The following is a 24,502-nucleotide window of genomic DNA, read 5'->3' on the forward strand; positions in this document are numbered from 1 at the left end:
TTTATCCCTCCTATTAGGGACGAAGGAAGATTGCTCGAGATGCAAATTCTATTAAGAAGGAAACTGAAGAAGAGAAAACAGAGGACAAATTAAAAGATGATAGCGAAAATAAGGATCTAGATGATGACTATGAAACTGCAGAAAAAAGAGAAAATGAGCTACTCCTGGGGAGAAAAAGTACACCAAAGCAAAAAGAAAAGAAAATTAAAAAGCAAGAGGATTCTGATGGAGATTCTGATGAAGAGGAAGAGAAGAGCCAAGAGAGGTACATTATCTAGTTTGTTCTCCAGAAGCACCTGTCTGGGGTATGGCAGCACTTGTTCCTGCTTAGAGATTCAGGATTGAGGGAATGTTTTCTTATTGGGACTTCCGTTCCTCTTGTCTAATGAAGGTGAGACACATTGTGAAGATGATGTGTATTGCCTTTCGGAATTGGAGAATATACTGGTCGCACCATTTTAATAGCACTTGTGCCCTAAACAGTGGCCTCAAAGAAGGCTGCGCCACCCAGTCAAAAGAAAGGTCCTGCAGTTGACAGCAGGGAAGGGAGCTGGAGAAAAATGGAGGAAGTGGACAAGAGGAAACAGCGACAGCAAAAATTCCATTTTAAAAAAGGTACAATGTGGGAAAGCTAACAAACACATGGGTGCACAGTACTAGCAGATGTTTCTGTGTGTTAGCTTTATCTAAGACATTTTTCTTTTTCAAGTTACTGTATTAGAATAAGTGGCATGCACCCCTGATTTTAGCTTGGAAAAATGCATTCTTGCCCCACATCACACCAATAAATTCCAGGTTTTTAATGTTCATTCTGTTTTCTGTTGAGTGAGAACTTTTTTCCCCCATGCATTAGATGTGTATGGTCTGAATTGGTTTAACAGTAGCCAAAGATTGAGCGGTCCAGCTAGGTCAAGATGTCTGACCATGCTATGTAGTTGATCACTCTGTAGGTTTTGTCAAATGGACGTACTAATTTTAAAATATTACTAAAAAAAAACAACTCTTAAATGCGCAACAACATAACACACTTAACTTGAAAATACATAAGCTCTCCTCCATATTTAATTTTGGATTCTTTCATTATGTAATGCTACATAAGCCGGATTTGGGGAAAGTAGCCTATTACATCCAGCTAGTAGTTGATAAGACTAAAGATAAAATATTGAGATAATAAATATTTTTTAAAATATTAAATATTTTTAAAATAGGAATAATTGGTGAGTGGGAAAAATAATTTGGTTCAGTATGAGAAGGTACAGGAGCTGTCACAAGTATGTGTGCAATAGGTTAGTAAAAAAATGAAAGTTCTGTAGTATTATTTGTCTAGTATTTTAAACAGACATGTTTAATCAAAAGTGAACTTATTCAAAAGTAGGGCTAGTTATAGTTTAAAGTGCAAAAAAGCATTAAAATATTGTATATGGAGTATAATATGTATATAATACAATGAATCTGTACATAAATGTGGTTTTAAAAGACTAATTTGTAAGTAAATTGAACAAATAATTATTTTAGAGAAATTCATAGATTTGAATAAATATAGCTAACTGGGCACTATTGGTTCATACCTACAATCCGAGCTACTCAGCAGACTGAGTTCTGAGGAATATGGCTTGAAGCCAGCCCAGACAGACAAATCCAATAGATTCATCTCCAGTTAACCAGTGAAAACTAGAGGCATGGCTCAAGTGATATGAGTGGAAAAGCTGAACAAGTTGAGTCTCTGGGTTTGACCAGTGTGCACTCATGTGTGCATACACACACACACACACACACACACACACACACACACACACACACACAATTAATACATAGTAACATGGTCTATCAAGGAAAGACTTTATGGGGAGCCTTCTGTTTTAAGTTATTTTTCTCCCCTTGTGCTCTGAAATTACATCTTTAGGATAGTATTTGGAGGTATCTTTAGAGAGAAAACATCCTGTTAAAAATAGGCTGTGAAATATTCAGTCATGTTTGCTAGGGGCCACCAAAATAATGCTCCGAGTTTACTACAGATTACTATACCTCTTTGTAAGATTTAAAAATTATTTTCATGTTTGAGTTATCTTTGATGGATTTCTCTCCTGAATCTTTGAAAGATTAGTAAAAGATACTTTATGATAAAAATATTAAACACCTTGTTGGACTCCCTTATGTGAGTTTCCTTTATATTTAATTATTGAAATAAAGGAAGATGAGTGAAAATGCAGAAAAAACTATCAAGACAAAGTATTTAGAACTTTCTTCTCTTGATGCTATCCCTATGGCTTCAAGAAGTGACTTCATATCAAAAATACTAACTAGTTTAAATGACACGTTCCTAAGGTAGCTAGCCCTGTCTGTTATTACTATTCTCACCCAAAAGATTGATTTTATTAAGAGCTATTCTTAGGTAAGCTGAAAGTAGTAATAAAGTAGATTTAAGTTAATTGCAGAGTTGTAAAATAGTTCTGGGCTCTTTTCACATATTAAGGTGGCACTTAAATATGAATCCCCCAAATTTTCCTAGAACATTTTTTGGTATCAAAAGTGGTTTGTTCCACATCATCAGCTGTGATTATTGATATGGATTGGCTTTTGGCACACTTTTACATCAAAAAGTCCTTCAAGTAATCCATGAAAATCTTCTCCTTCTCCTCCTTCTTCTCCTCCTCCACTGATACGTTGTTAAGATGATACTTAGGTTGTGAATATTCTACACGTTGGATTCTTTTAGCATTTATCATATTTTTATGGAGTTCGTAGTAGTATTATCAATGTTGTAACTTACTGCAGGGAAGAATCTGAAAGCAAATGTGGCTCTGAAGGAGAGGAAGAAGATGAGGATACGGAGCCCTGCCTAACAGGAACCAAAGTGAAAGTCAAATATGGACGGGGGAAAACACAGAAAATTTATGAAGCCAGCATTAAAAGCACTGAAATTGATAATGGAGAAATCTTATATTTGGTACATTACTATGGATGGAATGTCAGGTAAGCACAGAATTATTTACTGCTGATTTTTTTCAATAATTAATTTTTATTTATTTTGCCTGTCTTGGGGCTTGAACTCAAGGGCTAGCACTGTCTTGAGCTTCCTTTTGCTCAAGGCTAGCACTCTACCACTTAGCCACAGTACCACTTCCAGCTTTTTCTGTTTATGTGGTACTGAGGAATCACACCCAGGGCTTCATGCATGCTAGGCAAGCTCTCTACCATGAAGCTACATTCCTAGCCCTCAATAATTAATTTTAAAAGGTCAATTTAATATAAATAACTAAAACATATAGTACTTGCATTTAAAATGTTATTATTAAAATATCCAAGACTTTAACATTTGCTGTGTTTAAAAAGCGATGTCATGACATCTAGACACAGATGTGCCATTGGAGCAACAGCAAGTTGATGTTTTACTCATTTGCAGAAAGGCAGAAAACATAACATGGAGAACTGTGGGGCACTATAAATCACAGGGTTTAAAATCAATGGAGTGAGGCCATATTGGAGTGAAGCCAATGGCTATCTGAACTATACAAATGTATGTTTTGTTGTTTAGAATCCAAATCTATGTCAGTCAATAAAATAATTCCAATTTAGCAAATTAATAAAAAAGGAAGTTGTTGCTTTTTTCAATTGTATTTTATTATCAGGATGATATATAGAGAGGCTACAATTACATTCATCAGGTGTAGATACATTACTTTTTGAACACTGATACCCCTTCCCATGTTTTCCTCCCACTTTTCCTCCCCTCATCCCTTCCTAATCATCTTTATTTCTCTCCTTCCTTTCCTTATTTCTTATACAAATAAACATATATACAGTATACCAGGTATCAAAGTGAGATACAGTAACAACATGAGATAAACCATAAGGACAGAGAAAAAAAAGAAAGAGAAATGAAATAACTTCACACAGTAGGTTAAGAACAACAAACACAAAGATAAAACTCTTGTTTCCATATTCTGGAGTTCATTTCACTTCTTATCCTATATGCTATATCCACATAGCTGTTGAGCTATTGTGATCCTCTGCTAGGAGAATACTGGATGTGTAAATAGTTATTGCAAATAAGGAAAACCATGGAGCCTATGTTTCTTTGGGTCTGGCTTACTTCATTTAATGATTTTTTTCCCCCAAGTCTTTCCATTTCTTTAGGAATGGGGTGATGTCATTCTTTCTGATGGCAGCATAGAATTTCATTGTGTATAAATACCACATCTTCTTGATCCATTCATCTATTAAGGGGCATTTGGGTTGGTTCCATATCTTAACTATGGTAAATAATGCTGCAGTGAACTGGTTGTACTTTGTAGCTTTAGTATGTACTTGTATGTGGACATTTGGGTAACTGCCCAAGGAGTGGGATTGCTGGGTCATAGGGGAGCTCTATGCTTTTGAGGAACTGCTATACTGCTTTCCAGAGTGGTTGAACAAATTTACACTCCCACCAATCGTGTATTAGCATTCCATTTTGGCCACATCCCTGCCAGCATATGTTGTTTTTAGATTTCTTGATAATGGCCATTCTAACTGGTGTGAGGTGGAATCTCAAAGGTGTTTTGATTTGTATTTCTAAAAAAGGATGTCGTAAAGGACTTAAGAGTTGAGCTTCCCATTAGATAGTTTCAGGGAAGGTTTAAGGTGAGGCTTTTTTCCATATTGAACCTTGTCAGGATACTGTGTAATTTCTATTATTGGTTTCCTTAGTAAATCACAGATCAAGGTTAACATAATTGGTAAGGATCCATACTAGATTAATATTAGGGGAAAAGATGAGTCATTTTTGTGGTTTGGACAGTGTGTCAGAGTTGTTTTATCTTCCGTGTTCAGACACAGTTAAGGAGTGGTGGTTGTTTTGTTTTGATCCATAAAAGGTGTACAGATCAGACTTGTCTTTTGTTGATGTTCTACTGAAATTTTTCATGTTCAAGGTAAGAAAGCTCAGCCTTGCTTTGAAAACCAGACAAACTCATAGCACAATTCAGGCTAATTCCTGAATGGCAAGGGCTGCTTTTCTCTTCATCTTTTTTAAAGGCTTTACATGTCTGAAATCTTAGGTTTCCAGAAATTTACTTGGAGCCATATTGCCTCTCTATACCTGATGTGTGTTTTGTTAGGAATCAATTTCCTCATCCCTAAATTAGGGAAAATATCATAGAGGTATTATGAGATAATGAAAATACCTGTACTCATGTGTAAAGCCTGTACGTGGGCACTTTTTGTTCAAGGCTAGCCCTCTACCTTTGAGCCACTTCCAATTTTCTGGACGTTAACTGGAGATAAGAGTCTCATGGACTTTCCTACCTGGGCTGGTTTTGAATGGTGATCCTCAGATCTCAGCCTCCTCAGTAGTTAGGATTACAAGTGTGAGCCACCAGTGCCCAGCAAGTGTGAACTCAATGAGCCCTCAATGAACAGTAACTGACATCATTTTAAAGGATGTGGGTTAGTGAGTAGAATATAAGACTCATAAAATTTGTTCCTCTTGACCATATATGGTTTACTTCAGGAGAGAAGACTATTTGTCAACCTGGATTGACTATATTTACAGTTGAAGTATATTATAACCATCTTTTCTTCTCAGATATTTTCTTCTTAGATTCTTCTCAGCTCTTTAGTTGAAAACCATTTACTCTGTTGGGTGTCTATATTCTACATGGCAGAGTTTTTCCTTCCCATCATCTTTCTTTATGTGTATATGTGTGCATGTATGTGTATAAGTTCATATATTATACATCTTCATATTTATTTGTAGTGTGTATTTTGGGGGCAGTTTTGAGATTTGAACTCACTCAGCTTGCTTGTTCAGGGCTGGTGCTCTATCCTCTAATCATGTCTTTTGTCTAGCTTTTTGCTGATTATATTGGAGATCTAATGTGTCATGAGTCAGCTACTTGAGTAGCTAGGATTATAGGCATTAGCCATTGGTGCCTGGCATATTTTTAAGATTTTACTTTTCTGACTCTAATAGTTCCTATATCTCCAGGTTTTCTTGCTCATTACCTAGTTAATTTTCTACTCAGATGGTCTGTCATTGTCCTGTGTTCTTGAGACTTCATATAATTCTAGTATACTCATTAAGGCTCTTGAAGTCCCTAAAGAATTTATTAGGCCTACCCTTGGTTCAGAATATTGGTGCTATAATACTTGCCTGTGGCACACCACTTTGGGCCATGATGGCCTGCTTCAAGTTACTCTTGCCTAAAGCTATGCATCTTGGTGAGCTGAGATGTCTTGAGAAGTGCTGCAATAGGAAGTTACTTTTTTGTTAGCCATACATCAAGTATATAACTTTCTTATTGCACCTAGCTAGATTATTCTTGATTTTGCTGCAAACTTTATTACCAAACTAAGTTTGACAAGAGCAAGGCCAATTATCTGTATTCTTTCCATGCATCCTTATACAGTGCCTTGTATACTTTTATCCTATCAATAAAGGTGCAAATGAATGGATATTTATAGGTAATAAGATACAGATGCTAGGAAGTCTGCTATAGTGCTTATATCAAGCCCTGTTTCTAGAGGGTTTCTAGGGTCTTGGGTTAAATCCAGGAGTATTTTTTGAGCTGTGGTTTTATGGTACTAACAAAACTGAAATTTGCATATTGGAGCTATGTGCATACTTTGTACATCTCCCTGGTAACCAGTTTGCAAAAGGGCATAGTTTCTAGGTATTGATTATTAACACAGTTACACTATAAAGACTCCCTGTAGTTTTACTTAAATATTCTGATCATAGAGTTTTATGGAATTCTATAAATATTTGTATTTATATGATGTAACTAATGTTATTTAGTTGTAGAAAAGTTAATTCTTTGTTTACAATTAGTAACTTCAACTGATTATATTGAAATTCGAACAACATTGCCTTTTGGAAAAGGGTCATAGAGGAAATTAGTCTTCAATTTGACCTAAACAAAATAAACTTACAGAAAGAAAAAAATACATATCTGTAAAGCCTTCTATCTTAGAGGTGGTATTTTTCAAGGACACAGGCATAGCTTAATATCAGATTACTTGCCTAGCCAGTGTGAGGACCTGAATTTGCTCCACTGCACCATGAGGGAAAAAAAAGTGACATGGTTCAAAGTAAAATGTTACTCAAAATGCTAGAGGGTAAGCTGTGTTTCAGTGGTTTACTTGTATATATTTCTAATCTATCTATATCTATCTGGTATTCTAGCTATTTAAAAGGTTAAAACTCATAGGATCAAGATTTGAAGCCAGTCTGGGGAAGAAAAGGTCTTAAGACTCCATCCCCAAAAGAGGAGATATGGCTCAAGTGATAGAGCGCCATACTCGAGCAAAAAGGCCAAGTGTACATAAGACCCTGAGTTCAAGCCCTGGCACCAGCGTAAAAATAAGTAAACAAACAAATAATATTACAAAACATGAGAGGTTCAGGAAAGTTTGAAGAGGAATGAAAATGCCAAAGGAGTTGATAAAACAATCTGGAACTGATCATATAGCCAATGTGAATTTACCTGACTTACCTTTTATTATTCATTGAATAGAATGAAGTGCACAGAATGTGTTTACAGCCCATTTTTAATATAAGTGTTTGCTTACTCATATTTCTAAACCTCCTAACTCAAATCCTCTGGTCACTTCCTACGGATGATAGGTATGAAGCGGACCTAGTATGGTTGCTGGCATACATCACCAGCTAACCAGTTCCTGGGCCATTCACTTTTCTCCCAACACAAGAAAAGGGGACAAACTCTACCATCTATATCAACTGTTATTTTTGTTTGGTGAATATATTTCAAGTAGTGTATCATTGTGACATTTTGATTTTTCTTCATTTTAAGGTATGATGAATGGGTGAAGGCTGACAGGATAATTTGGCCTTTGGACAAAGGTGGACCAAAGAAAAAACAAAAGAAGAAAACAAAAGTATGTTCATATATTATATAATTGGTGATAGGTTCAGGAATTTTTCATGTTGTACTATATCTACATTGTTTTTAGAGCTTTTTGACTTTACAACAAAATAGAGATGGTACAGAGATTTCCCATATACCCTGTGCCTCATACATCTGTAGTCTATCCCATTTTCCTCACTCACACCTTGGTGCTTCAACTGTTACAGTTGATGAACCCACATTGATAATCAGAACCCACAGATTACATTAGGATGGTATGAGCATAGAATGTACAGCACAGTTCTTAGGTCTATTTTACCTTCTATGAGACTGCATAAGTAGTGTGTTATTCCAGAAATGTTCCAGCTTATCAGTTCTTTATCCTACCTCTACCACACTCCACTGATTATTGGAAACCAGTGATTTTTTTTTTTGTCTCCACTTTACTTTTCCAGAATGTCATATAGTCACTCATATGTATCACTTCAGATTGGCTTCTTTCACTTAGAAATACAGTATGGTTTTTTTTTCCTTTTTATGGGGTTGGAGGCAGTCCTGGGGTTTGAACACAGGGCCTGGTTACTATCCCTGAACTGCTTTTGCTCAAGTTTAGCAGTTGCAACTGAGGAACTAGAAAAGTGAAAAGTTTATAGCACATCACCACACTGAATCATGGAAAGGTGAAAGCCAATAACCCTTCTGGTATAATTTTCAAACTCAAATGTCCAGAGCTTTTCCAAAAAGAGGTAGTTAGGACTATAGATGCTAAGAAGTATCTCAGACTATAGAATTTTTTTTCAATACCTTTGTATTTTTAAAAGTGTGAAATGTGAAGTTAATACTAAAATTTGTAGACCTTTTCTGTTGACCATTTGTTCATACCTTTCCACTTCAACATTCACTGTCCAGTGTTTTGTTATAATTGACCTCTTTAATTTCCTTAGCAGATAAGAAGAAATACAGGGATGAGGGAGTCCTGAGTGGTTTTATAGTTTTCTAATGTACTACTTCGGGAGAAAATAGTTGCAATGTAGGAATCATGAAATAGTCTAGAAAACAATTCTTGATTTTTCTATCACTATGAATTGAGTTGACATTTAAAATAACTAACCTTTTGTTTTTAATGATACTTTTCTTGAGGAAGGAGAATGGTTAGGTTTTACAAGATATTGACCCTTCTCATGCATTTTTGTTGTTGTTACCCAGAATAAAGAAGATAGTGAAAAAGACGAAAAGAGGGATGAAGAAAGGCAGAAATCAAAACGGGGACGACCTCCTTTAAAATCTGCCCTTTCATCAAATATGCCATACAGTTTATCAAAGACAACAAACAGTGAAGGAAAATCAGGTACCAGAAATGCTTAACTTACAGCAATATGCTAGCTCACCTGTGCTATGTGGAATGAGAAGGTGTTTAGTTTTCAGGATCACTGATTTTTAAAAAATACATATATGTGTGTATACATCACTTAACTGTGGTGAGTCATTCTGAGAATCATTGTTAAAACAGCATAGAGTGTACTTACACAAACTATGTCACTGGGGGATATAGAATTACTGTCACCGATGAGCTGTTTTTCAAGGAAAACATTGTTTTGTAAATGATTAAACTACCAATGTGTCAGATTGCTTAATTTCATATGAATTAAACTACAATTTTAATTTTTTTTAATTTTATTTTACCTGTCCTGGTTTATTTTACCTGTCCTGGGGCTGAACACCATCCTTGGGCTTTCTCAAGGCTAGAGGCTCTACCACTTGAACCACAGCACCACTTTTGGCTGTATGTGGTACCAAGGTATTGAATCTGGGTCTTTGTGCATGCTAGGCAAGCACTCTACCACTAGGCCAAACTCCCGGCCCCTACAAATTTTAATTTGAAGCTTGCTTTTTTTTTTTTTTTTGGCTAATCCTGGGCTTGGGCTCAGGGCATGAGCACTGTCATTGGACTTTCTCAAGGCTAGAGCTCCACCACTTGAGTACTTGAGTTACAGCACTACTTCTGGCTTTTTTCTATGTATGTGGTACCAAGGAATTGAACCTGGGTCTTCATGCATGCTAGGCAAGCACTCTACCACTAGGCCAAACTCTGGGCCCTCTTTTTCTTTTTTTGGGGGGGGGGGATAAGGGGGAGACTTGGGGGGCTTAAACTAAGGCCTGGGCACTATTCCTGTGCAATTTTGCTGAAGGCTAGCACTCTACCACTTTGAGCCACAGCTCCACTTCCAGTTTTCTGAAAAGTCTCATGGACTTATCTACCTGGGCTGACTTTTAACTGTGATTCTCAGCTCTTAGCACCCTAAGTAGCTAGGATTATAGGGGTGAGTCTCTAGTGGCCAGCTTAGGCTAATTTTGTTTTGCTATATATTCTTTATTTAAAATTTAGTGGTATTTTAACCTTGGAATATTTTTTTCATAATTCAAGGAATGTTCTATTTCAATACACAGTAAATTTAAAAATTCACGCATTCTAGTGTGCTACATTTTGCTTGTTCAGGTATACCAGTGTCATGCAACAGTATGTGAGTATGAGTGCAATGTACCCGTTTGGGGCTTGAACTTAGATCCTGAGTACTATCCCTGAACTTTTGCTCACACTAGCACTCTATCACTTGAGCAACTTCTGGCTTTTCAGTGATTAATTGTGCTTAATTGGGTATAAGTTTCATGGACTTTCCTGTTTGGGCTGGTTTTGACCTGAGATCCTGAGATCTAAAGTAGCTAAAGTTACAGGCATTAGCCATTGGCACTTGGCAACTATGTCTTTTGTAAGTTTAGTGTTGTTTACCTGAGATCTTATAACAAAGCTGAGGGGGCACAAACTAATGTGGTATACAGGCAGGTTTTGAGAGGAATACAGATGAACATATTTTATTCTGCTTTCACTCATTTCTCCCACTTTGAAATCATTGTGCATTTTTAATGTAATTTAAGAAAAATTAAGTAGCTACCTTATAAAATTTCCCTCCCTTTTAGAGAAACAGTATTCTGATTACAGATTTTTGTACAGTCCATAATGGGGTGTATATGTAGATTATTTGGTATGAACTTTCCTTTTTACTGCCATTTGCTGGAAATTGTCATATTATACCAATGTAAGATGTCTATAGGCTAAAAGGTAAACTTAAGTGGTATTGCCTAGAACTATAATTAGCCACTTTATTAAACTGCCTTAAATTATAAAATGTAAGAAATGTGAATTATATATTGTTTATGTTACAAAAGAAAACTATGTTACATGAAACTATACATACTTTTTCATTTAAAGATAATTTGCCTTTATGATTTCTTTAGGATATGAATACTATATGAGCAGAACTTTTATATTTTAACATTCTTTTTATAGTGCTAGAACTTTGCTAATTATTGGAAAACTAACATAAAGGGAATAATTTCTTTTTACAAGCAGGTAGATTGCCTATAATATGTTTGTATGTACATACATGCATATATGCATGCTGGTAATAGGGCTTGAAACCTCTTGCTTAGCTTTTTCCACTAAAGGCTAGAGCACTAACTCTTGAGACACACTTCTACTTCTGGCCGTTATTTTTATTTAATTGGGGGTAAGAGTCTCTTGCTCTTGGAGTTATCTCCCCAGGCTGGCTTCTAACTGGACTCCTCAGAGCACCACTTCCTGAGCAGTTAAGATTATAAATTTTTTGGCTTTGTCTGTACTTGTGTGGTGATGATGATGATGATGATGATGATATAAAGTTTTGAAAATTTACATTGTTCATTTTATCCATCTCTTCCCAGAATACTTTTAGATCAAGTATCATGTACATTTAGTGCACAAAATGGTCAACACACATATTAGTACCTTCTAGATCTTAATTAAAATCACCTAACAAATTAGTTTCATATTTCAGTACTTTGCATAAGTTCTGTAGTAGCCTAAATATGACGCCAGCTAAAATTACAAATAGCACTGCATGCCAGTGCTCACACTGCTAATCCTGGCTACTAAAGAGGGTGAAATCTAAAGATCATAGTTTGAAGCCAGCCTAGGCAGGAAAGTCCATGAGACACTTCTCTTCAATTAACTACCCAAAAACTTGTAAGTGGATCTGTGGTTCAAGTGACACTATCCTTGAACAAAAATACTCAGGATCAGCACCTTGGCCCTGAGTTTAAGACCAAAGACCACTCCCCCCCCCACACACACACAGAAAATTAGGAGTAGTTCTTTTTTATCCTAAATTGAGATCATAATGTGTCATATATTTCACACATTTTCATTTGAAGTCTCCTAACATTCTGGGACAAATGTTATTTATTTATTTATTTATGTTGCCAGTTCAAGGACTTGAACTCAGGGTCTGAGCACTGTACTTGGGATTTCTCAAGGCTAGAGCTCTATCATTTGAGTGGTACTGAGGATTTGAACCTGGGTCTTCGTGCCTGCTAGGCAAGTACTCTAGCACTAGGCCAAACTTCCTGCCCTATTTATTCATTTATTGTTTGTAGTTGTGGGGCTTGGACTCTGGGCCTGGGTGCTGTCCCTGAACTCTTCCCCTCAAGTCTATCACCCTACCCCTGGGCCTGGGCATTGTCCCTACTCCTTGAGCCTCAGCACCACTTCTGATTTTCTAGTGGTTAACTGGAGATAAGAGTCTCAACAGTTTTTAGTGCCCTGGCTGGGCACAACCTCCTGTGTAGCTAGGACTACAGGTGTGAGCCACTGTGCCTTGCTATAACTTACTTTATTTAGAAAATTCCTACAGAAAGATATACAAAAGTAAATGATTAAGGTTCTTGCTTATATTGGGTAATTGTTAATTGTGACATTGCACTGACAATGAAAATCCTGCATAATGTAATATTTTCTCTTGTAGACTCTTTTTCATCTGATAGTGAAACAGAAGACCCGTTAGAAAAGAATTTGATAAATGAAGATCTTTCTCTTAATATTAAAGAAGAAATAGACAAAAATGAAAGTTCATGTGATGACAAACTAGATGAAGAACACCCAAAGATTGTACATAATCTCAAAGAAAATGATAGGATTCAAATGCAGCCCTTAGAAACCCTGAAGTTAGAAGTTGTAGAGAATGAGCAGATTGTACAAATTTTTGGCAACAAAATGGAACAACTAGAAGAAGTTAAGAAAGAGGCAGAAAAATCTCCTAAAGGAAAGGGAAGGCGAAGCAAGACAAAAGATCTTTCTTTAGAAATTATAAAGATTTCATCATTTAGTCAAGATGATACAGGAAGTGAAACTCACATAGAAGCCCATAGTCTTGAATTTTCTTCATTAGAAAGTAAGAACTTTTCTTCAACTACAGAAGATGAAATTGACCAATATGGAAAAGAAAAAAAGTTGAAACGGAAACTAGTAGGACAATTATCACCAGAGAAAAAAATAAGAATTGAGAATGGAATGGAGATGACAAATAATGTATCTCAAGAAAGGACCAGTGATTGTCTTGGCTCTGAGGGAATAAATAACTTAAACTTTGAACAGCACTTTGAAACTGAAAATGAAGGAATGCCATCATTAATTGCAGAGTCAAATCAATGCATCCAAGAACTAACTAGTGAAAAATCGGATACTCCAGCTGAAGAAATTGTAAATACTTCACTAAAAGAAGAGGAGGATGCAATGCCCTTGATTGGGCCTGAAACCTTGGTTTGCCATGAAGTAGACTTGGATGATTTAGATGAAAAGGATAAGACCACTGTGGAGGATGTTGTAGTTGAAAGCTCTGAGTCGAACTCGATGGTTTCTATTCCACCCACTTTGCCTCCAGTTGTACATAACTTTTCAGAAGCTTCACCTCTTACTCTTAGTCAAGATGAGTCTCGAAGTGTGAAAAGTGAGAGTGACATAACAATAGAAGTTGACAGCATTGCTGAAGAATCTCAAGAAGGCCTCTGTGGGAGAGAATCGGCAAATGGGTTTGAAGCCAGCATTGCTCCTACTACCTGTAGTATAATTGTACAAGAAAGAGAGAGCAGAGAGAAAGGTGAGGCTTTCAGGGGCAAGAGGGGGAAGTAGTAAAATGACAGAAATATAGTAATATCCAAATCCATATTAAGAAATTTGGTTTTATCTTTCAGTGGTATCTTAAAAAATGTATGTATAGAAATATAGACCGCAAATACATGTGAATATATATGTAAATTCATCCTTACCTGCTCTTCTTTTGCTGTTTGTTTTTTACATTCTCTTTTCCTTTATTTCAGGTCAGAAAAGACCAAGTGATGGAAATAGTGGATTAATGGCAAAAAAACAAAAGCGTACTCCAAAGCGAACAAATGCTATAACCAAAAATGAAAAGAATGGAGCAGGTTGGTGACTTTCAAATGCTTTCATAGCATGATAGTAGTTTTAGCCATTTAGAAGCAAAAACAAATTCCCATCAAAGATGTATAATATGAATCTAATCATGAGGAAGCTCTGCAAATTCAGACTAAATTTGAGCTTTTACATAAATAACTGGCTTATAATTTCCAAAATCACCAAAGTCATAAGCATCAAGGAAGGAGGAAATGGTGTATGTAGACTGAAGTGACAACTAAATGTAGTACATGATATTCACCTGGATCTTACTGCCATATTGTTTGATCAAGTGGAAATCTGATAGCCCCTTATATAGGCCAATGACAGCAATATAACTGCTAACTGCCAAATATTAATGGCTATATTGTGATTTTGTAGGAATATGTGATTTAAGAAAAATCCATCTAGGCCTTGGTGACTCACGCCTGTAATCCTAGCTACTCAGGAGGCTAAGATCTGAGGGTCACTGCTCAAAATTAGCCCAGGCAGGAAAGTCCATGAGACTCTTTTCTCTAACTATCAGAAAAAGCTAGAAGTAGTGTGGCTGAGTGATAGTCTTGAGCAAAAAGGAGCTCAGGGACAGTGCCTAGGTCCAGAGTTAAAGCCTCAAGACTGGCAAAAACAAAACAAAATCCACAAATTTATTTATACTTAATAGTTTAAGAATCAGAGCCTAATTTCCCTCTCTTTTTAGTATGAGGTGAACTTAGTGACATACTTTTAATAAAATAGGGGTAATGGTGCATGACTTTGGAGAAAGAGGTCACGAAATGTCCTGTAAATTCCTCCTTGTTCCTGGATCACATGCTCTGGGGTCAGAAAGCTGCCATGTTGTGAGGTATTCAAATGGAGATATTCTATGGAGAGTTAATGTGGTGAAGAACTGAAGGCATCCTGCCAAAAGCCAGCAAGAAACTGAGGTTGTTAGAAATGTAATTTGGAGAGGGTTGGATTACAGGTACAAATCTTAGGAAAATAGTGGTCAGGACCTTAGAAAAAAGACTTTTATTTTTTGTTTTTTTATTTTTGCCAGTCCTGGGGAGTGAACTCAGGGCCTGAGCACTGTCTTTGTGTTTTCCTGAAGGCTAGTGCTCTACCATTTGAGCCACAGCACCACTTCTGGCTTTTCTATGTATGTAGTACCAAGGAATTGAACCTGGGTCTTTGTGCATGCTAGGCAACCACACTACCACTAGGCCAAACTCCTTGCCCCAAAAAGGCTATTTTATAGAAGATAGTCATTGCAGGATTGCAAGAAGCTGGCAATACAGCCAGATGTGGTGGCTCACACCTAAAGTCTTAGCTACTCAGATCAAGGTTTTTAGCTACTGAGGATCAAGGTTTAAAGCCAGCCTGGGCACAAAAGGACGTGAGACTCTTTATCTTCAGTTAACCTCCAGAAAACAGGAAGTGGGGCTTGGCTCAAGAGTAGGGTGGTATGAGCTTTGAAAAGCTCAGGCACAGTGCCCAGGCAGAGTTCAAATCCCATGAGCCCCCCCCCCCCCAAAAAAGAAGAAGATGGCAGTGTAAAAGAAGAGTTGTAGAAATGAGAAAAGTGTTTGAAAATAGAATTATGTGTGATTGCCCCTTATATGGGCCAGAAAAAGAAGACCAGAAAAACCTATGCAAAGAGAAAGAGCAAGTGTTAATAAAGAATGGGTTTGGATTAGAAAGAAGCTTCAAATGCTTTTGAATTTGGACCATGGTAAGAGTTTGTGATCCTAAAAAAAGCACAAAGGCTTGGTTAGAAGATAATGAAAGTCAAGATACCAAAGAATTTCTCTTTCTTTCTCAAGAAGTGCCATCCTAAAGACAGTGAAACAATGCCAATCAAAGGGGGTTATCTTCCTTTTTTTCTTTTAAGAATGGGAAAGAACTGAGCATGTGGTAGACTCTGGAAAAAGGAGAACCTAAAGATAAATGAATGATTGACAGTGGAATATTCCAGAGAAGATGGGAATAGATGACTGTACAAACATAGTTGAAGAGATTAATATGTCCAGCAATAGACTTTATTGGGACAGTAAATAATAAAGGCATTGTCAGAGCGATAAAGTACTTGCTTTGGAGGCTCAAGGTTCTGGGTTCAGTTCTCAGTATAGCAAGTAAGTAAATAAAGTAAGCAAGCAAGTTTAACAGTTGTAAAAAGGCAAGAAGAATAAATACACATAGGAAAAGGTTTAGAAACTGAGTATGGAACTTTGGGGTTTTGAAGGAGAACATAGGGTAGAGACAACCTGATGAAGAAAAATTAAGTTGAGAATTCAAATTTGTTAGCATAAATTTGGTGCAGAGGGACACACATTTGCAAGTAAGTGCAGTCTCACATTAGAAGATGAGTGTAAAATGAGTGATATGAAACCCAATATTTAATGTGCTGCATAGCAATATCCTTTAAAATGTTTGGTAGCCAGGTACAGGTGGCTCATGCTTATAATCCTAGCTACTCTGGAAATTGAGATCTGTGGATCATAGTTAAAAGCCAACCTGGACAGGCAAGTTCATGAGACTCTTATCTCCAATAACTACCAGAAAGCTGGAGTTGGAGCTTTGGCTTTAAGCGATAGAGCCCTTATCTTGAGCAAAAGAACTCAGAGACAATGCCCAGGCCTCAAGCCTCAAGTCCTGTGACCTACAAAAAAAATTTTTTTTTTTGGTGTACCTATGTAAAAATTTTTGTTTTTTGTTTCTATGTGCTTCTAAAAGAATAGGTTTTTTGTTGTTTGGTTTTTGTTTTGGGGGTCAGTCATGGGGCTTGAACTCTGGGCCTGGGTATTGTCCCTGTCCCTGAGCTCTTCAGCTCAAGGCTGAACGCTGCCCTACTCCTGGAGCCACAGCCCTACTTCCCATTTTCTAGTAGTTAATTGGAGATAAGAATCTCATGAACTTTATTGCCCGGGCTGTCTTTGAACCGTGATCTTAAGATCTTAGCCTCTTGAGTAGCTAGGATTACAGGCATGAGCTGCCGCACCCAGCAAAAAAGAATAGTTTTTGTTGAACCTTCTTTGGATTGTTTTTGTGCTTTATCTTAAACATAAATGGAACAATAGTAAATTGCTTATTTTATATCTTTGCTTTTTCATTTCACAACACTAGTTTTGTTCTAGCTCATTTTTTTTTTTTTTTTTGCCAGTCCTGGGCCTTGAACTCAAGAGCCTGAGCCTTGACCTTGGGCTTTCTCAAGGCTACAGCTCTACCACTTAAGCCATAGCACCACTTCTGGCTTTTTCTATGTATGGCACTGAGGAATTGAACCCATGTTTCCCATATCTTCTGTGCATGCTAGGCAACTCTACCACTGAGCCAAACTTCCGGTCCTAGTTTGTTCTTTTTTAACCACTTAAGCAAAGCATTTAGTAATATATGGTGGTTTTGTTTTAAAAGTTTCTCATTTTGTTTTGGGGCGTATTCTAGTTCTTTCCTTTTTTTCCTTTTTCCTATTGTAAACTGTGCATTTATACATTTTATCTTTCTGATACCAAGAAGTGTAATTGCTGTATCTGTTACATGTTTGCATTTGAGGTTTTTTATAATCTCTTGGTAAAATTATATTGTTATTATTACCACAGGACAAAGCAGTGATAGTGAAGATCTTCCTGCTGTAGACAGTTCTAATAAATGTACTCCAATGAAGCATCTTACTGGACCTAAGCCACAGAAACTTGCACGATCCCCGGCAAGAATCTCACCTCACATCAAAGATGGAGAAAAAGAGAAACACAGAGAAAAACATCCAAATTCATCCCCCAGGACATATAAATGGAGTTTTCAACTCAGTAAGAAGCTTGTAGATTATCTGAATATATATTGTAAAATCTTTGTTTTTTTCTTTTGGTGCTGGTATAGTACAGAGGCTTGAACCCAGGGCCTCCTTTTCTCTTAGCATTTTCCCTTTCAAGGATGGCACCTCTACTACTTGAGCCACACCCTGTATATATATTGTAAAGTAGAACTTACCTTAATTGTGAACTTAGAGTAATATTAACAATGATTAACAAATTAGGTATTTCAAATTAGTAATTACATTTACTGTCTTAAATACAAACCTACATCTTTTCATAACACTAATAACTTGACAGTGACAAGAAAATCTCTAGTTAAGGAGGAAGACATGAGTGAAGGAAAGAATGTTATTGTCAAAAAAGAAGAGATGTACTCATTACCTGACTTCCTAAATAATAACCCCTCTGTACAACACCTTAATAACAGAAACGTTATTTATATATACATATATACACACACTCATACATACTCGTATATATGTATGTAATACATATATATATGAAGGAAGACATGGGCTGGACATGGTGAGACATAGTATATTCCCAGAACTTGGTAGGCTGAAGAAGAATTGTGAATCTGATTTACGTAGAATATATCTCAAAAAAAGAAGAAAGCTGAGTGCCAGTGGCTCACGCTTGTAATGCTAGCTGACTCAGGAGGCTGAGATCTGAGGATCGCTGTTCAAAGCCAGCCCGGGCACAAAAGTACATGAGTCTTATCTCCAATTAACCACTAGAAAAGTAGAAATGGCCCTGTAGCTCAAGGGATAGGGCGGTAGCCTTGAGCTGAAGAGCTCAGGGACAGCTCCCAGACCCAGAGTTCAGGCAACCAAAAGAAAAAAAAAGACTTACTTGCTTTATACAAGTCAATGAGCATTAAGTGCCCTTTTTACCACTGACAGAGGCAAGCAATATTTACAATTATAGGTTTGGGCTGCTTAATATTAATGTTTCTTATGTTTCAGTGATCATTAAAATAATACATGTTCAATACAAAAAAAATAGTATTTTCTAATAAAGAAGTCTGGTTTTTTTTTGAGAAAGAATTGCACTGTGGAGCCCAAGACAGCCTGAAATTCACAATCCTCCTGTCTCCCCTTCCAAGTGCTGGATTTACAGGCATGCACCTCTACACCCAACTATAGAGAATTTTCTTATTTATCTATTTATTTATTCATTTGGTTTATTTGGTGGTACTGGGTTTGAACTCAGAGCCTCACGCTTACTAGACAGGTGTTCTTTGTCTAAAGGTCTTCTTTGTCTAAAACATTTTATTATCAGGTGTGATGGTATACACTTGTAATCATAGCACTTGGGAGGCTAGAGCAGGAAGACCATGAGTTTGAGGCTAATCTGTGACACATAGAAAGTTCTAATCAAGCCTGGGCTATGTAACAAGATATCATCGCAACAAGACAACTCAAGTAAGAAAGCCAGGAGTTTTAATATCCCAGCAATCAGGAGACTGGGGTAGGAAGACTGAGATTGAGGATAGCCTGAACTATACTGAATAGCAAGACCTTACTCAAAAAACAAAACTTAAAAAACAAAAGAATAAATAGAATTAGAGGTACGGCTCAAGTGGTTGAGTACCAGCATAAGCAAAAACCTGAGAGTGCAAGGCCCTGCAATTAAGCTCTGGCAGCAACACAAAAAAATAAAAAAATACCTTTACCTTAACATGGTAGGCTTTAATAAATTGATGCTTCTGTTAATTTATGTATTAGATTTTTTTGTAGTATTGCCATCATTTTTCTCCATAGACTTATAGAATGATTTTTATATTCACATTTTTCTCTTTAGATGAATTAGATAATATGAACAGTACAGAGAGAATATCTTTTCTCCAAGAAAAACTCCAAGAGATCAGAAAATACTACATGTCTTTGAAGTCTGAAGTGGCAACTATAGACAGGAGGAGGAAAAGATTAAAAAAGAAAGACAGAGAAGGTAATTTTATTAAATGTTCTTCCATTTTTCAAATATGTATCATGTCATCTTAGAAGTTATAAGTATGTCACTGTGAGTATAATATGCATTCTGTAATTGTTGCTTTTTGATATCTGTTGTTGAAATGTGCTAGTCAACAATTGAGTTAATCAGAATGAGATTCTTGAGAAGGAAGTAGGAACTCTTTACAATGTAAGATTTTACTAAATATCCTGAGTTCCCCAAAAGATCTCACTCCTTCTGAAATTTATTCTTTACCTCCAAAATATTTATTCACTGCCTGTTTACAGACATTATTTTTGTTACTATGAAGTTTGTCAAAATGAGTAAGGCATAAAGTTATAGTCAATACTATCTTGTTGGCAAAATATTATTCAGCCAAAAAAAGAAAGAAACATGTCATTTGCAGGTTAATAAATGGTTCTGGAAACCACTCATGTTAGTAAGGAAAGTAAGCCAGATTAAGACAGTGGTCATTTTTTCTCTCATATGTGGATGCTAGATCTAAAAGATAGATGTCTATCTAAATAAGTATCTATCTGTCTGTCTATCTGACATATATAATATATAAAAATCAACCTTGACTATGTATTATGTATTTTGGAGATATCATGGTGAAGCCTCTTGAAATTAATATCCACTTAACAAAAATGAGTATTAGGAAGCTGAGACATTTCCTGTCTTGGGTGTAGATGCTAGGTGGAGGGTGATAGGTAAAGAGAGAGTAAAGGAAAACACATATGATCCATTGTGTACATGCATTCCAATGAGCAAGAAAGCTTGCTGAGACTGGGAGGTGGAGGAGTAGGGAGAATGTTGGACTGGATAACTCTAATCATTGTGTGTTATATACATAAGTGGACATGTTAAAAAATGAAACCTCATTGTCATCTAATTGATGCTAGGGTTTTTTTTGGGGGGGGGAAGAGGGGGTCAGTCTTGGCTTGAACTCAGAGCCTGAGCACTGTCCTTGGACTTTTCTCTATCACTTGAGCCACAGCACCACATCCGGCTTTTTCTACATATGTGGTATCGAGGAATTGAACTCTGGTCTCCATGCATGCTAGGCAAGCACTTTCCCATTAGGCCAAACTCCCTGGCCCAATGCTAGCTTTTTTTTTTTTTCCTCAAGGCTAGAGCTCTACCACTTGAGCCTCAGCACCACTTCCGGCTTTTTCTAAGTATGTGGTACCAAGGAATCAAACCTGGGTCTTCATGCATGCTAGGCAAACACTCTACCACAAGGCCAAACTCCCTGCCCCAGAGTCATATGTCTATGTAGTTGTGTTTATATTTCTAGTACTATGTCCATATCATTGGGTATGCAAATATTGAGTCCTTGTCTAGCTCTTTTTTAAAAGAAGGATATTCTGGAGTGTAGGAGGTATTGAGGACCATGGCCCAAGGTAGTACACTACTCCAGTGAGCGCAAAGCCTTGGGCTCAAACCCCAGTACCATCAAAATGCAAACAAAATGATTACTTTATTGGAAACATAATTTATTTCCTAAGCAACAACAGTATAGTCTAATGGAGCTTAACACTAATGAGTGTGCACCATGTGCCCGAGGTACTCTGCTAGGTTGGATATAGAAATGCATTCCACCCAAACTTTGATTTCAAGTGTCTTAACATCTAGTAGGACAGTGTGCCTGGACAACATTAACCAATCTAAGAATTAATGCAAGGAGAGCTTACTTTTGAGGAACCATGGAGAAGTAGGACCTGAAGTAGCCCTTAAAAATATGTAATGGGGGGCCGGGAGTTTGGCCTAGTGGTAGAGTGCTTGCCTAGCTATGCACGAAGACCTGGGTTTGATTCCTCAGTACCACATATGTAGCAAAAAGCCAGAAGTGGTGCTGTGGCTCAAATGGTAGAGCCCTAGCCTTGGGAAAATACAGAACAGTACTCAGGCCCTCAGCCCAAGCCCAGGACTGGCAAAAAAAAAAAAAAAAAATGTGTAATGGGGCCAGGAGTTTTGGCCTATTGGAAGAGTGCATACCTAGCATGCACGAAGACCTGGGTTCGATTCCTCAGTACCATGTACATAGAAAATAGCCAGAAGTAGTGCTGTAGCTCAAGTGGTAGAGCTCTAGCCTTGAGGAGGCCCAAGGACAATGTTCAGGCGCTGAGTACAAGCCCCAGTACTGGTTTAAAAAAAATGTGTAAGATTGCCAGGTGCTGCTGGTGGCTCATATCTATAATCCTGGCTATTCAAAAGGCTGAGATCTGAGAATCGTGGTTCAAAGTCAGCCTAGGCAAGAAAGTCCATGAAATTCTTGTCCCCAATTAACCACGTAAAAACCAGAAGTGGAGCTGTGGCTCGAAGTGGTATAGAGTTTAGCCTTGAGCAAAAAAAAAGGTCAGAGATAGCCCTGAGTTCAAGAATTCTAGTTAAATATTGGAATATGTTTCTATTCACAGTATCACTAAGCTCCACTGAAATAACAATAAAGGAAATTATAAATACTATGCCCCTAACTCCCTAGTGATCAAATTAAAACAAGGACAAATCAGATTGGCAGGAGATATAAAGCTTTGCAAAGAAAGGGAAGGTACAGGAAAAAGAAAAATAATCAATGAATAAATCAATCAATCAATCAATAAATCAATAAATCAATAAATCAATGAATGCCCAATGGAGTGTTCCTTCATGCTGTCTTTCCTGGAGGCTTGTTAAAGCCACGTGATGATTTTTCCCCCCTAATCACATCCATACACTTCCATCCCAATCTTACATTTCTGATCTGATAGAAACTAGAAATTCTCTGGCTTAGGTGCCTATAGCTAGAGGTATACAGAAATTCCCTATTGTTAGAACATCTCAGGTTAACCTATGTGGGACAATCCAAATTTGCTTCCTATAGTTGTTCAAGTAGGAGTTTAAACAGTTACATTTTTTTAAAGAGTTACATTTTGAGTGGTATGTTTCTTGTTTTTGTCACTTATTTGTTGTGGGTTTGAGATGAGCTTCATGCCAGATAAACATACATTCTGTCCTGTGATATATCTTTTTTGAACTGATGAGCTACTTAACTGACCCAACCATTAACTCTACTCCATTGAGCCACAGTATTTACTGACAACTTGTTATTCCTTTGCGTAACATTTATGAGGCCTTTGATTGGAGTGAATAATGTTAAGAATCTGTTGGCCACTGGCTTTTGCTGTTGCCTTTGTGTAGGTTTTGTTTTTTTTTTTTTGAGTCTAACATAGATGTGTTGATTCCACAGTGTCTCATGCTGGAGCCTCCATGTCATCTGCTTCATCAGACACTGGAATGAGCCCCTCATCATCATCTCCCCCACAAAATGTCCTTGCTGTGGAATGTAGGTGATAAACATTTTACCTGCTTTCTCAGCAGTTTGCTGCCATGGACATTAATTCCCAAACCCTGAAATACAACCACAGAAAGCACTCAACTGGTTTGACATTGCTAAGTATATCCTGTATATTTTTCCAGGCTGGATTGTATCTCTTCCCTCCTCTCTCTTTTTTTCTTGTTGCAAAAAATAAGCTGATTAATAATTGAAGGTTAGGCAGCCTGCCATTATTTGTCATAATTTTTCTTCTTTATTGTTTTTTATTTTTTTGTGATATAGAAAAAAAGGGCACTTAGCAAATTTGAATTTGTATAATAAAGCTTTCAGGAGTTATAGGAATCATAGATAAGCAAGTGCACATGATAAAACACCAAAATATTATCTGGCTGAATAGTTACTGCTGCACTTTCACTAAGATGTATTGAACCCTTGGTGAGTAGGAGGTTTAAGTTGTGGGGGGTTTTTTTGTTGTTGTTGTTGTTGATGTTTTATTATTTTAAAAAATATTTTGTGGAAGCACTTGCTATTTAGAACTGCCAAAGTATATGTTCAGCAGTGTGCCCAGGTTTAAAGGTGTAAATGGGACAAAATAAATTGTGAAAGGAAGTGTAGTTAACTGAAAACTACAGTTGTAATAAGTCTTCCACTTTTTATAGGACTTTTGAGCACACAATTATGCAAATATTTTAATGTTTATTAATGTTTACAGTGGAATTGTGAAGAAGTTTTCAGTGGACTATCTTATCCCTTGACAAAACTATTTTGTCTTTTTTCTATGTAATTTCAGAGTTTTTATTTTGTTACAAAAATACAAAAATGAAATATATAACAACAATGAAGTTATTTAACAAGATTTCTAAAGCTGAAATTTTTGTGTAAAATAAGGTATTATCTTGCAACTTGTTAAATATATTTATTCAGACATTGGATGTTGTATTTTTATGTATTTTTTAAAATATTAATAAAATTGAAAAAAAGAAAATTCTAGGTTAATTCACTCTTCGGATGACAATAGCTCGCAGCTGTTCCTTTGCAGGAGGGTGCACTCAGCAGCCTTTCCTGTACTTGAGGAAGTCAGTCTCAGTCCTTCAACAACAGAACTGCAATGGGCATCTGGATCATTGAAGTATGTCCTTGTTTAGGAACTTTGGCAGTCCTAGTAATTAAACTGTTTTGAGGATCAAATTTTTGGTTGCCCTTAAGATACTTCGTCACAGCTTTTGTGTTAGCTATACTGCCGAATAAGTTTATATCTCCCAAAGTTGAGATGCAACAACTAGATAAAGCAACTATGTATGCTATGTCTGTGAATTGT

At 36.8% G+C, this 24,502-nt stretch overlaps 1 protein-coding gene across 1 annotated transcript in view; it reads left to right on the forward strand.

The window, feature by feature from the left end:
• Arid4a (AT-rich interaction domain 4A) overlaps positions 1–23,309 on the forward strand; it is a 69,248-nt gene extending 45,939 nt beyond the window's left edge. The window contains exons 16-24 of the mRNA XM_090344189.1: positions 18–265; positions 2,776–2,973; positions 7,794–7,878; positions 9,054–9,195; positions 12,686–13,816; positions 14,037–14,141; positions 17,703–17,909; positions 19,719–19,865; positions 23,098–23,309. Of these exons, the coding sequence (XP_090200315.1) occupies positions 18–265; positions 2,776–2,973; positions 7,794–7,878; positions 9,054–9,195; positions 12,686–13,816; positions 14,037–14,141; positions 17,703–17,909; positions 19,719–19,865; positions 23,098–23,201 (2,367 nt within the window). The 3' untranslated portion in view covers positions 23,202–23,309. The remainder of the gene's footprint in view (positions 1–17; positions 266–2,775; positions 2,974–7,793; positions 7,879–9,053; positions 9,196–12,685; positions 13,817–14,036; positions 14,142–17,702; positions 17,910–19,718; positions 19,866–23,097) is intronic.
• Positions 23,310–24,502: the final 1,193 nt, after the last annotated feature.

Source organism: Megascapheus bottae, chromosome 14 (assembly GCF_031878675.1).
Source record: "Megascapheus bottae isolate mThoBot1 chromosome 14, mThoBot2.hap1, whole genome shotgun sequence".
In the NCBI taxonomy this organism is placed as follows: domain Eukaryota; kingdom Metazoa; phylum Chordata; class Mammalia; order Rodentia; family Geomyidae; genus Megascapheus; species Megascapheus bottae.